Raw genomic sequence first — 15590 nt, 5'->3', positions numbered from 1 at the left:
AAGTTGACGTTCTCCCTTGCGGCCAACTGCCTTGCTACCTATTTGAAACCGTTGTTCGCTTCCGAGACTCCTGAACATTACTTTTCTGTGTGTTTTTTGGGGCACTCCCTTCTACTTTGTCTCCTGAGTTTGTTCATACCCTCAGTTACTCCGCGAGGTAGCGTCATCAGTGAATCGCAGACAACTAAAGTATTCTACATTGACTCTTATTTCTAACTGCTGCTCCAAATACAGGGCTCTGAAAACCATGTTTAAGCACGCTGTGATTACGGCATCCTGGGAGTGATCTCTCTTCATTACACCTGTATTTATTCGGATATTGATTTCTTGACAAATGGCTAGGTGGCTGTGGACCCACTGTTGATATCTAGGCACTTTATCAATGGATCGTTTACATCCAAATTGCGCCATGCTTGCATGAATGTGGAGGTTTTGATTGAATGCAATGCTTGCTCGAAATTTATTAAAGCTAAATGAGGGGTTTATTAAAGTATTCTACGAATTTCTCAGCGCTTGTGCCGTGTCACCTATCTTCATCCCGCCCGTTTGCACGCTGTTTTTTCGCATTATTTCTCTATAACTCTAATCTTATTCTGAATGTGATGCTTTGTCAAGTAGCCTTTATGAAATTCTGTGTGGTCCTTTGGTTGATCGAATTTTATGGTGTTTTCATTCTTCTATAGATGGCCTTTGTAAGCACGTTGTAGGCAACGGACAGCAAGCTACGCGTACTCTGTTGTTTCAGTGAAGATATAGTACAATGTTTCAGCCTTAAGTTAAAAAATGGCCTTATATATGTGAACGAGACGCCACATTAGCGCACGTAGTTGTACGCACTGGAGACTAGTTCGAAATATTGGCATATCAAACACAGCGTCATGCTTTAAATAGAAATAAAAGAGAGCTAGTGAGCAACGAGTGATGGTGCTTTGTGTAGAGTTTGTGCTATATCTCTGTGGGGCGTGCATGCTTTCCACGCTGAAACTGCGCACACATTCAGATGGTGCTTTGTCATGGAGTACGTGTCTCGAGGTACCCTAAGCCAAATCATTCGACGGTCGGGACCCTTGCCAGAAAATCGGGCCAAGGTGGTGGCGGCCCAGCTGGCCCACGCGCTCAACTTCGTCCACGAAGCTGGTGAGTTGCGTGTCCATTGCGCGCGTGTGGATGACGTTCCGCATTACGCAACTGTCTCGTAATACATGAAAGCAGTATCAGGCGAATAAGACACGCGCATGACGCGACACGTTACGCTATTAATGCTGTCGAAATATTTGCCTGGCTCTGTAGGGACGGTAAGAATCGGGCGATCCTCACGTCACTTCCGATTCGTATATTGTCGTATATTGTCGAGTACAACTGAACGGGGTCGGACCTTTAAGTTGTATGGTATGTCGTTGCATGCCACTGTTGCACGCATGCCGTACGCCCAGGTAACGTGCCGCGTATACTTGCAGTGTCGACGTATGATGCTGGCTTAATCCCTTCTCTTTTTCTTATCGTGTCTTATTTGACAGGATACCTGCACCGCGACATAAGTTCGTCCAATGTGCTTCTCGATGAGCACGGCAATGCTCGCCTTATTGACTTCGGCCTCTGCCAGGTGAGGCGACCCAGCCAAATTGACCTTATCACAAAGCATTAGCCCGTACCACCTTCAGCTCTTCTGCCACCCTCGGCGTGTACGCGATGAGATAGATGCCTCTGGTGAAAAGTTCGTAAATGACGCACTATGAGACACAGCGCGGCATCTATTTTTGCTGTCGCTACGCACGTTTGTTCACAAATATGCACCTTGTCAAAGTTGCGCGGCTCTCGCTTGACGTTTATGGCTCATTCCGCATCCGGATCGTGTGAATCGTATTGAGCCCCATCTTTCTTTTGTTACTATTTGCTTCACATCGCAGCCAACATGGCGTCGTTTTCAAGCCCAGGGCTCTTGATATGCCCGGAGCAGAGCACGTAGCTGCCATTTGTCCTGAATGTGAACATTATCTTCAGGTTAGAAAGACAGAAAGCTTAACTAGCTGGCAGATAGTCACCATTAAAGCCAAAGTGTGCGTTTGTGTTGCATTCTTATCTTTATTTTGTGTTTACATGCCTTGTCGTCCATGGTTATCTTTAGATGGTGCTACATATCAATAATCTTCATAGTCTGATATGTGGCATCAGCTGAATGAGAAACCTAATTGTGAAAAGTCGCCTAAAGGTCTTAAATCGTGTGTACCAGTGGCTTAGAAATGTTGGTAAGTGCTACTAAGAATGAGTTTTAATGTATACGTGGGAGAAAAAAGTGGGTATTAATTGTCATTACTTCTGTTCCTCAATGGCAAAAAGCTTTTATATTATAATTAGGCTCATTGTCATATATACGCAGTTGATGTGGTTGGTTTAACGCGATAGCGTTAAAGAGCTCGTGTCGCAGAAAACCCATCGCCGGCGTCGGCCCCGTTGGTTGTAAGCGAAAAACCGTCCGTGCGTCTGTGACCCAAAAATCAAGTTACCGAGATAGCCGCGGAAGGCCGTTACTTGTCCATGCGTGCGTGCACGATCACGTTGAAAAAGCCACGCATTCGAAGAAAAAAAAAGTGCTCATGGTCACGAGACACGGTAGTTTCATTGCTCTGCCACCCTCTTGCTTAGCTTCCAGTGCTTTCGCTGGGACGAGAGAAGAGGTGATGCGATTGCAGCATGCGACAAACCTTTGTAACTCCACTCGCACTGGATGGATTCTTAAAATTTTTGCAGCGCTGAATTCGTGAGACAATAAGCTGTTCTAGTGAATTGATTTCATGGTTTCTTGAATAAGAGTTTCAGGGCTCCTTTAACGCATTTCGTTCGACAGGTATAACGACGAAAACTAGCCCATTCGACGATAATAGCGCGCGCAGGTCCAATTTACTGTGTGCGTGTTTGTGTGCGTGTGTGTGTATGTAACAAAATATGTGAATAAGTATGCACTTAGTGGTTGAAGGATGCACTAGGGGCCGGATTTCACTATCGCGTTCAACTCTTAAAGGCGAAGCTTAAGAGTGCTCCATTTTTTTCAGCTTTTGTTGCTTGTGCACTGTTATTAATTTTTTTCACCAGCTGTCGCTGGAGGCCAGGAATCGCTGTGGATCACTCGCCTACATGGCACCGGAAGTCCTCCGTCGAGAACACTACGGTGCGTGTAATTCACTCACATATGCTATTCGACTGCAAGCCTTTATTGTGGTTGGGAAATGAGAATGTCCTGAAAGTTGTACGGGGAAAAAGCGCACAAGAAATGTGGATAACCTCGGAGTGTAGTACTGCGGGTTAACCTTGACCAACTCGGCTGCCTTAACGTGCGCAGCCTGGAATAAACCTGTAACGTTAGATTAGACTTCAGATCACCATTGCTACGTAGTTCGTTTTGGAGCACTGAAACTGTACGCTGAATTTTGTTTGTTAGTTGCGAACGAAACGTCAAGTGTCAGTTTAGCCACCGAGCTTCCCTCATAAATGAGTCGCATGTTTTAAACTTTGTTGCGTAAAGCCCATCATGGGCTCCATCGGACATTTTTTTTCTTTGTTTTCATCTATCGACACATTCTCCAAGTGTTCCGCGACCGACGCCGTAAGCCTTATGCAAGTCATGGCAATGAGCGCCACTTTTGCATGGGTGGGGCCCGCTGTCGTACCCTGAGATAAGGGCGGGGGGGGGGGGGGGGTTGCCCCTTTTTCAGCAATTTTCTAATTGTGCATGAGTGTGGTTGAGTGCACAAGTATGTGCACCTGCTAGGTACGCGCACGCAAAGAAATTCGCGAACGTACAAACAGAAAGTATGGTTACCCCCCCTCCCCCCACTAAAAAAAAAAAAAGAATATTCTGGCTGTGCTCCCAGTGCCGTTCGCAAAGCGTAGCTCTTGGAAAACATCGTCGGGTGCCCATGTGCTGCAGCTGATACTCGAGATCTGATTGCAGAGCTCTCCGTTAGAGCTCTAGAGCGAGAAAGTGTCAACGTGTGAAGCAATGCGTTCAGTTGAGAATCGCTGTTGAGCCCGCTCTTTATATTGCGTTTTAAAGGCGTGGCTGCTGACTGGTGGTCTTACGGCATCGTCCTCTACACCATGCTCATCGGCAAAACACCTCTATCTCAGTACGCCGCCGAGCAGAACCTCAACATCCAGGGAACGAGGAGAGAGCTTCGCTATTCTAGTAAGTGGTTTGAGAGTCGTTGAGCAAACTTACACTTTGAACATTGGTATGTTCTGAGGCCACGCACTAACTATGGTTTTGAGGCACTGTGTTACTGTTTGCCAAATATTGTAAATATATAGTTTTAACATTACGTGCGAAAATGTACGCCCTCTATATAATTATTCTATTTTAATTATGTTTTGCTAAATATGTCCATAGTAATATTTCCTTTTTGTAGAAATTTGTTTCAATCTGTAACTTATGCATTGTCGGTTTGCATTGTGCTTAAATTTACTTGCTTTTGCCGTTCTCCTTGCCCCAGTGAATCTGGGACGTGGGGCATTGTCAAGCTGTTTTCGTGCAGCTTTTTTCCCCTGTCCCAACCACTTACAGTAAAACTGTGTGTGGTAAGTAAACGTGACGTAACTCAACAAAGCACACAAACATGCATATATTTCGTACATTTTGTACATGTTCTGTCTCCACCTGTGCTCTCTGAAGTAGTTTATACATCGAGTACCTAACGCAAACCCTGCTGCTTACGCAGGCTTTACTTATCCCTCGTATGATACCCAAAGCCCCCATGATGCACTTGATCCATCAAGGTGAAGTTATGTAACCATTAAGGTTTGAAAAGTCGTACGCAGAAGACATATACTAATATGTTTATTCGTGTTCATTTGCAGTGGCGCTGGCAGCTCCTCTGAGATTTCCCCGATCATTGACAGACGACGCATACAACATTTTGCAAGAGATACTCCGTGAGGTAAGTTGCCAAACTATCGATGGTTTTTACCAACGCCTGTATAATTGCTTGTTAAAAATGTCCGCGTTTGTAAGTAAAAAAACGAGAAACACAAAACATGACTAAATCAAGACAGAGCGAAAAAATTGAAATAATGTATCTATCTTTTTTTGTGATATCAATATGTGGATATTCCAGGCGCGTTTTGGTCGCCGCCATGTGGTTTCGTGTAATGTCTAAGGCTGATAACATCCCCCCGCGCGTCGCATGTTCCATGCGTAAGTGAAATCGTGTAATTGAAGCCGACGATCGCGGCTCAAGCGGAAATTAATAGCACCGGCCGTTTCCGTGGGCACGAGACTAAAAAGCCACCAAACATCGCCAATTTTGGCAGTACGAGAACTATTAATGATAGATACCCGGTGCTACCAAGCAAAATTAGCGCCTTGGAGTACCTAGGAATTCCCTAGTTCAGGTGCTACGAGGTGGTGGACTGGGGTTCTGTGGTTGTAGTTTTTCTTGGCGGTGTTCGTCGATTCAAGTGCTGCGAGTTATGTGAGTAGGTGAAGAAGGTGGTTTCGTCGACAGAACACTCGATACCCAATTCCCCGTAGGAGCCATAAATGAAGGAACAAGCAAGCAATCAAGCCCGTTGTGTTTATTTTATGTGTGTGTGGTGTGTTACTTCGCGAGTGTTGATGAATCAGCAGCCCAAACTTCCACAGTCACGGCTGGTTCGATTGAATGATGTTGCCCATTAGTTAACTGTTGTGAGTGATTGGTTGGTAGTCTATTATATGTGTGTATGTGTGTGTATTTTAACGTTAACTGTAGTGGTGAGCTCTGGAGTTCAAAGCATATTTTTTGAGCAACTCGTAGTCGTGTAGCACGTTTCCTGTGCGTTCAAACTTTAGACCACTCAATCCCGTGCTCTGTTTCAGTCGTGTTTAATATTCCGAAAAGCCCTCGTCGCAATTCTCAAATCAAGCGTGCGTTTGCTAGCGTTTTCGTGGTAGATCGAAGAAATAAAGCGACATCTGCCATTAACTGGTGCAAAGTGCTATCGCGTTTACGAACTGTTACTTTACTTCCTGTAAATAGATTAAGTGGAGCGATGTCAGAAATAGTTTGATCTGAAAGGCTGTTAATCAGATACCTCGGTGCACGTCTGTGACTGGATGAGGATGACACTTGCGCTCGTTTTGTAATAAACTATGCTTAGTGTCCGTCGCTTGTGGGGTTCAGCTGTGCCGCATCGAGCAACTGCTATGCGGCGAAGCAAATTTTTCTTGCACTGCGTTCAGGATTTTGAAGTGAGTGCTTGTTATAGTTACATACGAGAAATTTAATTTTTATATGGGAGATCTCCAAAGCGATTCCGATTTCGCACTGTTGTAGCACCACCTCGAAGCTCTGTGTGCCTTAAGCACATGTTTCACAAATGTGCCGAGTGTAACTTTGGATTTATGTCCCCCAGATAAGTTCTTTTAGAACTGTATTAAAAGCCTTCTTTATATACAGTACTTTCTTATCAAACCTACATTCTATGCTTATGTGGTACTGACTTAGGCGCACACAGAAGAATCAAACTTATTTACTTGAATCTAACAGGCACACAGTTATAGCAGGTTCTAATAAAAATGTGCTCGTATATAAAGATACCAGCTGTTCACACGTGCATGTTGTGATGAGAAAAAAAAGGCACAAGTACAATTAGCCCTCGTGAATGTAAAATTTGTTCTTCTGGCAGTGCATTTTCTTACATGATCCATTTTTCTTGATACATCTAGATTGTGTGCATATTCCGGGGCTATTACCTAGATGTGCTGGATATGTACAGAGTAGTTTAAACTAGTCGGCAAGCTGGTCTTTGAGGTCTGGATGTTTTCCGGTTGTCTGCCTGTGGAAACTTTTCATAGCCGACATGCAACTGAAGATCTCTTTGTGCTGCTCATGGTCATAGGCCTCAATCATGCAGAATAGACATGATGAAGCTATATATACCATGTAAAATAGTTTTCCTTTTATGTGAGTGAGCATGATAAATGTGGCACATCAGCAATTGCACTTCACTGAAAAAAATACAGAGAAGCGATGAGACGAAAAGGACAGAGAGAAATAAAGGGAATGAAGATACGTAGAGAGAGAAATAGATAAAGATAGTCCCAAGAAAGAGTTAAAAACAGAGCAAGACAGACAGAGAAAAAAATAAGAGAAAGGAAAAAAGAAAAGGGTAAAAATAGAAAGAATGAAAATAAGAAAAAAACAAATCTGAAGGATCCAAAAAGGAGGTAGAAGAAATGCAGAGAAAGGAAAAGGAAAAAAGAAGAATCGAGAAAGGTCTCCAAATCTGCTTTTTTTTTTTCAGGCTTTGTCCTACTACTATAATATTTAATCAACACTGTCATTTGAGGTGCTCGTTAGAGATCTTCAGTCATCTTCCTAGTCACAATTTGTGGGTTTTACATCGACTGTTCGCTCTGTAAAGCTTGTTGCTGTTTCTGAAGTTTAACTAACATTACAAAAGGGACAGCCTATGTTTCACTACTATCAATTTCAGTGTGCTTACTTTCTATTTTCTATAAATTTTTGCCTTGCAATAATGTGCTAGCGTAACTTTTTATGCTGCAACATGCATTGAGCGAAAGCTGTAATTCCAGAACATACATAATATGAAATTTGGTACTTTGTTCATTTTTTAATTGATTTGTGGAGCACGAAAAATGAGACAGAAAATAAAAAAAAATGCACATGCGGGCAGAGCCATGTGCTTTTTTGTTCTCCTTTCCTTATTTTGCTCTCTATAAATTATTTCAAAATAATCATGGCCAACAAATCCAGCTCGTTGTTTTGTTAATCTGTTTTGCATATTGTTTTTGAAGCATTGCTATTGTGCTTTCATATCTAACGTATATTTTTGTTTGCCATTTGTGCTGTTTCATATTGTTCTGTAATAAAAATTGACAAGGTTACCCTGCTGGATTATTTGTGACAATATATCATGGTTTTATATTTAATCCAGCGCAAGGTTATCATAATGTCATGTGTAAGTTCTGCAAACAATGTTTTGCTGTGAAACCAAAGTTTGAATGTTAACATCATTTTTGTTCAGAATGTTCCAGGTAAACAAATACTTCGATATGTAATTTAATTGTGTTAACGCATTTTTTCTCAAAATTAAACGTCCAAACAATGTATCCAACATCCGAAATTGACGTTAATGCAACGAACTTTTAGCGTAAAAACGTGTAAAAGTACATTTGCCGTTTTACACATAAGGCATCACAAGTCGGCTTTGCCGTTGTGTTGATTCGCATAGTGGCGGAGCACAATTGCAGCATTAAGAATTATCAGATTAGAAAGAGAAATAGTAATAATTTTCACTAAATATTGTGGAATATACTTGTGCCAAGTAACCTGGCTCTGCTAAAACTATACGACGAGGCCAAAAAATGAGCAGAAGATGGAAACCACGGGTATGCTTACGTAACATTGAACTGCAGCTGCTACCTTTGTAACTGCGCGTTAGTCAACAGAAAGTGAACACCTTTCTAAAATAAACGGCAAGTGTGAACCTTTACACACTTGTTCGGCCATGAAGTTCAGCTTTACGTAGCACTGTGGGTCAAACCCAACGTTACGAACGTTACGGGTAACGTAATATAACTTAACTTTGGCTACACCGCTTTGAAAGCGACTGTGAAATGCGCAGAGTGCTGGTAGAGCGTAGAGCCACGTGACTAGGGGCTGGGCACATCTCACTTGGAATTTTCTAGGGACACCACGAAAAAGAGGTCTGGCAATTTGGGCGTGTTTTAGTGGCTTTTTAGTCGCTCCGTTTCCGTGGTGTTGATGGTGCATGGGGGACCCGGAAGTGGGAGCAGGGGGGGGGGGGGGGGGGCAAATGACTCCGGCAGTGTTCGTACTTTGATCAGCCGTGTGCGATCGCGCGTGTCCTATCTTTGTAGGAATAAGCAGATGGTTCAAACCTACGTACAGTACTCAGAGATTTAAACACTAAAATTTAGGGCTGCGTAATGCACGTGGTTTCGTTCACAGCAGTGTTGCGGAATGGGCACCTCCATTCCATTCCAATTATATTCCGGGGAAGTGCAACTTGCCGTAATTCCATTCTTTTCAATTCCTCGAAATGAAAAAAAAAACTTTGCCCATTCCCGCTCCGGGACTGGTCAGGCAGGTCAATTCCATTCGTACAATTCCTCTACGTAGGAAAGGCATATCTTGATAGCTATATCGAGCTAAGAATGATTGCAACAACATAAAGCTGATGTCATCGGATGCATAAGAAATGCAAAACTACACTAAACACGTTACAATGGTTGAGGGGAGTAGCTTGGTGATTTATCTCATGCAATACAGGCACACTACTAGTTCCCCCAAGGGCAGTTGTCCTGCTACATATGATATTTACATGGTCTGCACAAAAAGTTAGTAACGAGTTGTCAACGCATTCATTTACTTGTTTCTAGCGTATTTTACTACATTCGCAGCATCCTCGAACGGCTGTGTCTTTGCTCTAACCAGCAGCTAATAAAGTTTGAAACTTTTGCCGTTACTAACTAGGAATGTTTCTAGGTATCTTTAACTCGGTAACTACTAAACCACCTACGTTGCCAGACCTCTCATAAACACCATTATATATCTTCTAGTAATGGTGACATTCTTAGGAAAAATTTAGAGCAATCTTAATTTTGTCAATTTCTTTGGAATAAAAGTTTCGTGCTAAGTGATGACATGCACACACAGAAGGTCAGACGATGATGTGTACAAAACGTCAATTATTTCTCTAAATTTTATGGCTGCTAACCAATACACAGAGTTCTTTTCGAAAGTAGGAGCATAAATAGCCTTCAAACTGCTGCTACAGTATACGGTACCGGCTAACTCTTGATATTTTATGTGCGCGTTGGCGTGTATGTCCTGGCCTGTGATTCGTTCATGCCTCTATGTATATTAGTAATTAGTAAGTAATTAGGCACCACTAAATAATTTGCGCGAACAATTTCACTTCACTTATTATCCTATAAATACTTATAAAATTGAAATATTTTGATTTGATTGATTGATTGATATGTGGGGTTTAACGTCCCAAAACCACTATATGATTATGAGAGACGCCGTAGTGGAGGGCTCCGGAAATTTAGACCACCTGGGGTTCTTTAACGCGCACCCAAATCTGAGCACACGGGCCTACAACATTTCCACCTCCATCGGAAATGCAGCCGCCGCTGCCGGGATTCGAACCCGCGCCCTGCGGGTCAGCAGCCGAGTACCTTAGCCACTAGACCACTGCGGCGGGGCAGTTGAAATATTTTGATGTGGCAGTGTACATGCACATAATGAACGCCCGTTAACTAAATAGTCAGTAATGTAATAATTTGTCAAGTTAGCACTATTTACGCAATAATTTGCAAACTAGCAAGTTTCATTATTCAGCATTTTACTACCTTCGCTCACCAGGAGGTTAGTGCTTTTCGTGACAAGCAAACGGTTAGTATTTAGTTTGTGAATAAGCAGGCAGTTTCTTCTAAAAGTGCATATTTAAGCAAATTGTGTTTCAATATTATCCAAGCTTAAATGCGTTAATGCTAAAATAACAACTTAGCGAATCGTCGCGTAGGGATCCGGTGAGGCCTTGGTAACGTGGGATGGCTTGCTCTGATTGGCAACCCAAACCAATGCTTTCAAAAGTCTATTATATATCTATCTGTACAGTTCATCTTTTAAAACAACAATTCATCGCACGCACAGCACAGAGTTCATCGAGTACGATTGTGTGCTGTGCTGGCCTACAGAAGTTTGCGAGGGAGTTTCAGGCAAACGCGGCCATGTGTGTAGGCAGTGGGTACATTTTTGCAAAAAAAAAAAAAAAGAGGGGGGTGGGGGCAATATGTGACAAGAATGCGTGCAAGCTGGTATACGATAGCTTGCAGTAAATCCAAGCATGACACTGACGTAAATACGCATCGCAGCTTAGAGAAGCGCTTTTTCGAATATGCGTCCGAATCACCGACGTTGGTAGAAGAAAGAAAAAGGAATGATGGGGAAACAGCAGCCGGCTGAGGCGCCACCGAGGGAGGAAAATCAAAAGTCATAAGAAGGGTTATGCCGCCCCCGTACAGTTCCGCAAGACGGGTATACTGTGGCATAGAGTCACGGTTACGCGAAGAATAGAGGAAAAAAATCGGAGCAACACAGTCTGTATAAAGACACAGTTATAGTAGGTGCGTTGCTTATAAATGTACCATGCTTGTAATCAGTCAACCCTTTTAAATTACTGCTTTATTGTTCAATTTGAGGGTCTCACCTATCAATGTTTGAAGTTTGAAAAGCAGCACGTCGACGAAAACTTGCTCTATTTTCGGAAAAAAAAGCGTAATTCTATTCCAATTCTATTCCGTGAAAATTGCGCTTAATTCCATACCCATTTCGTTCCTCCAAGCTTTGCCCCCATTATATATGCATACCCATCCCGTTCTGGGGTTCCGAGAATGTGGAATGATTCCGGATTAATTTTAATTCCTGAGTGGCAACTCCGCAACATTGGTTCACAGCGTCTACAGTGTCAATTCGTCATATCGCCGTAGTTTTAATTTGACCATTTACATCAGAGCCAACTTTTGTGCGCCCACGAAGGTGTCGGGGCTCGAGAACATTAAAGTGCCATTCCTGCCTCCGAACACAACGGTTTCCCTGCAGCCGATGGAACAGGGAATGATACAGTTCATGAAAATCCGCTATCGATGGCAGGTACTCGAGCGGATGCGGCTCTGCTTGGAGTCAGGCAAGCAGAGCAGCATAAGTGTATATATCTGACATGTGTTGTCTGGCTCCGGTATACGTATAACGTTAACACTGCGTACCAAGGAACCAAAAAAACATCTATTTTACGGTGTCGCAGTATTGCATCAGAACTCCTTCAACACAGACCTGTTCGCGTAGCATTCGCGAATAAAGCGAAACATTCGGTCTCTCATCCGTGAGGGTCGTATTACATGTAAAAACGTTAAATTGAACATCTTTCAGGATCCCTCAATGCGGCTGGGGTGTCGATATGGCGGATCTCCCGGCAATGGCGGTGGTTTCCAGGAGCTGATGGAGCATAGATTCTTCGCTACCATCGATTGGCGGACGATTGCTGGTGAGTCACGGTATTTATTTACTTATATATTTATTTATTTATTCATATATTTATTTATATATTTATTTTTTAGGAGTGCTGCTCCTTATTTCCGCACCCCACCGTCGAAAAAAATGCAGGAATATCAAGGACAGAATAAAATTAAAAGCCAGGCCTCGTGCGTGGCAGTTGAATATTCTACCATACAGCCATACAACCACAAATCGGCAAGTTAAGGGATTAGTCACTCGTACTCACTCACCCAACATTTTCAGCCTTCGCACTCACGTTCACATCCACGTCCACTTAAGCCAGCTCTCTGTAAAGCCGGCTTTATAGAGAGTTGGCTTGCGAAGGTTGTCAGTGTGACACAGTGCTGAATTGTATAATTGGTTACAACTTTAGAACTCTGCGGCATTTTCTGCTCAAATTCTGATGCAGGAAAGCCTGCCCCAATGGGTGCACACTCGAGAGTGACGTCATTAGCCGGGCAGTCGGTGAACATTGCCGAGTATTTAGTACGGACTATTTCCTGAGCTCGTATAGTTGGAAGTGATTGGCGATGGTGCTTCCGTGGTCTGTGCCTGCATTCCTCCAGCGTGGGTCATGAAGAAAGACACGACGCTGAAAGACGTAATTCGTATCAATTCAGTGAACTTAAGCGTGCTATGTAAAAGGTAAAAACAGCGCAAACTTTCACTGCAGGGTGGCCTATTGACTAAAGCTGTGGACTCATAGGTCGCGGGGTCGAATCCCGGTCGTGGTGGCTGCATTTTTGATGGAGGCGAAAACGCTTGAGGCCCGTGTGCTCAGATTTAGGTGCAAGTTAATCCTTTACTGCCTGGTGTCGCGAATCTGCGACATGCCTAAAAACTTCGAGCAAGCAAGTCACGGAATGTGTGCTGCCTTTAATTCCGGCTGTCAGGTACCCACGAGGAACGTATAGCTTTCAGCAAGAAAACTCTAGTGCTATCTTGTTCAATTCATTTTACGCTGGAACCAATTGTTTTATAGCTGATGGCGTAGAGCGCGTGCAAGAGCGCCGACTTCTTCGTTCATTCTCACCTGGCTGTCGCAAGTTTTATGCTCAATGATTATGTTTATTTCGTGTCTACGCACGCGGATGTGGCACACATGTAGCGTAAATCTGAAGCACGTTTTTCATTTCGAGGTCATCGTTTCTGTGCCTTGTGGAGAATTCCCGACATGCATAAAGGTATGCCTTAAAGGTGCATTTTAGATAATTTACCGGTGGAATCATTCAAAGGTGACTATTTAAAGCTGAAAAATGGAAACAATTTTTCTTTCCTTCGACGGTTTCGTAATTCAGCCATTAGAGGGTTAAAGAGCCCCATGGCGGTGAAAATTTCTGGAGACCCGCATGCACACGGCGTCCCTCATAATCGTATGGTAGTTTGGGGACGTTAAACGTACGCCAATATTTATTACTACAATTAAAAACAACGCAAAATAGACGAGACGAACGGAGAGACACGCGTGACTATAGCACTGACTAACAACTGCCTGTTTTATTGCTTGAACGCAACATAAGGGAAAAGGCAGGAACGCAAGTCTCGTGGAACTTCAAGCTATTCGTCATGACAAAATGAGTAGAATCAGTTCATTAACCAGACCAATCAATTTTTGAAGAGAGCACTTGAGCATGCGCGTGAGAGATAGTTTATTTATTTATTTATTAGAATACCCTCAGGGCCCGTAGGGCATTACAGAGGGGGTGGGTACAACATATATAACACACAAGAAAAAAAAAAAGACAAAATAAAGAAACAAGTGTCAGATGCGCAAATCAGGAAGGCAACATAAGTCAACTAAAAATGTATAAGAATTCAAGCACATACAAGACAAAAATAGATAATGGAAACTGCGTATAGTTACAAGCATTGCTGAGAAATTGCAGTCTTGAATAACAAAGGGTCTGTTATTGTTACAACGGAAGAAGGAAGGTGGTTCCAATCGGCGGCTGTTTTCGGTAAGAAGGCTGCTGAAAAGAATTTGGTGCGGCAAAACGGAATGGCAACCTTATGCTGATGATCAATGCGCGATGAGTGGTATGACGGTTGTGAAATGAGGTCTCGCTTCATTGATGGATTGTGAAAAAATATCTTATGAAAAAAATGCAGTCGCGCCAGTTTCCTACGGACAGTTAAATTGGGTAGGTCAAGGTTAGATTTCATTTCTGATATGCTAGCAGTACGGGAATAATTAGAACAAATGAACCAAACTGAGCGGTTCTGAACAGATTCTAACGCGTTAATTAAATTTTGCTGCACGGGATCCCATATAGCGGACGCGTACTCAAGCTTTGGGCGAATTAGTGATCGGTATAATAGAATTTTGAGGGACAGCGGAGCGCGAGAAAAGTTGCGGCGTAAGTATCGTAGTTAATTTCTTATTTTTCTTATGAATGGTTTACTAACGCGTGATGTCACGGTCACCCCTTAGTTTGATAGCGAAAGCCTCAGCTATCGGACGATACACGCTCGGGCATCTTCCGGGCCCATCACTTTGCAGTCTCGGAACTTAAGCGTGCACGCGCACAGTGCTGTAATGAAGCGCCAATGAGATTGATCGATTGATTGATATGTGTGCTTAACGTCCCGAAACCACCATACGTATATGAGAGACGCCGTAGTGGAGGGCTCCGGAAATTTCGACCACCTGGGGTTCTTTACCGTGCACCCAAATCTGAGCACACGGGCCTGCTGAATTTTCTCCTCCGTCGAAAATGCAGCCACCGCCGCCGGAATTCGATCCCGTGACCTGCGGGTCAGCAGCCGAGTACCATGGCCCCTAGAACACCACAATGGGGCACAAGCGCCAATGAGCGTCTCGTCTGATTCGAGCTGTTTTTACCTTTTACAATGTGCGACAAACTAGCCCAACAAATCACTTCTGGGGAAGTGCGCAAATGCGTTTAACTTAGCGACCAATATGTGTGGCCGAAAAAAAGTGTTGAGGGCAGCGCCGCGGTGTAACTAATGAAAATATCCATAAATATCGTGATTCACGCGCCGATTATACAGTCGCAAAACTTGAGTGGCAGGTTTTGTCCGGCTCCCTTTAAAAGCATTTTTTTCCCACGCGTTGGAATTCGCTGCGACGTAACTGAATTCTAAAATAATGATTCATCCAGGAGATGTACGCCAAAATCCAGACACAAGCTTCCGGAACCCAAGAGAAGATGCTTCAGCTTACGGAAGTAAGGCGTAATTACTTCGTGAGTCGAACTTCACATATGCGTTACAAAAAATTGACGCATTAAATTCATTATTCAACAAAAGTAAAATGCTCATTTTCAAGTGACTGCTGTTTTAGTGGAGTACTTTTTTTCGTATGTTTAATTCACCGTGCCTATAAATAACGACGTATAATTAGTGTTAGTATAACATGGACAAGAGTGTTGGCGAGTTCTTGTATAGGCAGGGAAGAACGCCAAATAATAGAAAAGGACGTTGCGTGTATCCAAAAAATGGTCAGTAATATTGTCTATAGTTCATAGGAATAACAACACTTTACAG

General features: G+C 43.1%; 1 protein-coding gene across 2 annotated transcripts in view; it reads left to right on the top strand.

Moving 5' to 3' along the window:
* The window catches only part of LOC119176823 (uncharacterized), an 83995-nt gene that overhangs the window by 63838 nt on the left and 4567 nt on the right, over nt 1-15590 (top strand). For both annotated transcript variants that reach the window (XM_075877609.1, XM_075877610.1), the window contains 7 exons: nt 1001-1137; nt 1518-1603; nt 3091-3166; nt 4052-4183; nt 4852-4931; nt 11958-12072; nt 15206-15271. In XM_075877609.1, the coding sequence (XP_075733724.1) occupies nt 1001-1137; nt 1518-1603; nt 3091-3166; nt 4052-4183; nt 4852-4931; nt 11958-12072; nt 15206-15271 (692 nt within the window). The remainder of the gene's footprint in view (nt 1-1000; nt 1138-1517; nt 1604-3090; nt 3167-4051; nt 4184-4851; nt 4932-11957; nt 12073-15205; nt 15272-15590) is intronic.

This window comes from Rhipicephalus microplus, chromosome X (genome assembly GCF_043290135.1).
Source record: "Rhipicephalus microplus isolate Deutch F79 chromosome X, USDA_Rmic, whole genome shotgun sequence".
Classification (NCBI taxonomy): Eukaryota; Metazoa; Arthropoda; class Arachnida; order Ixodida; family Ixodidae; genus Rhipicephalus; species Rhipicephalus microplus.
The sequence above is the reverse complement of the archived record's forward strand: the minus strand, read 5'-3'. Positions and strand labels throughout refer to the sequence as shown.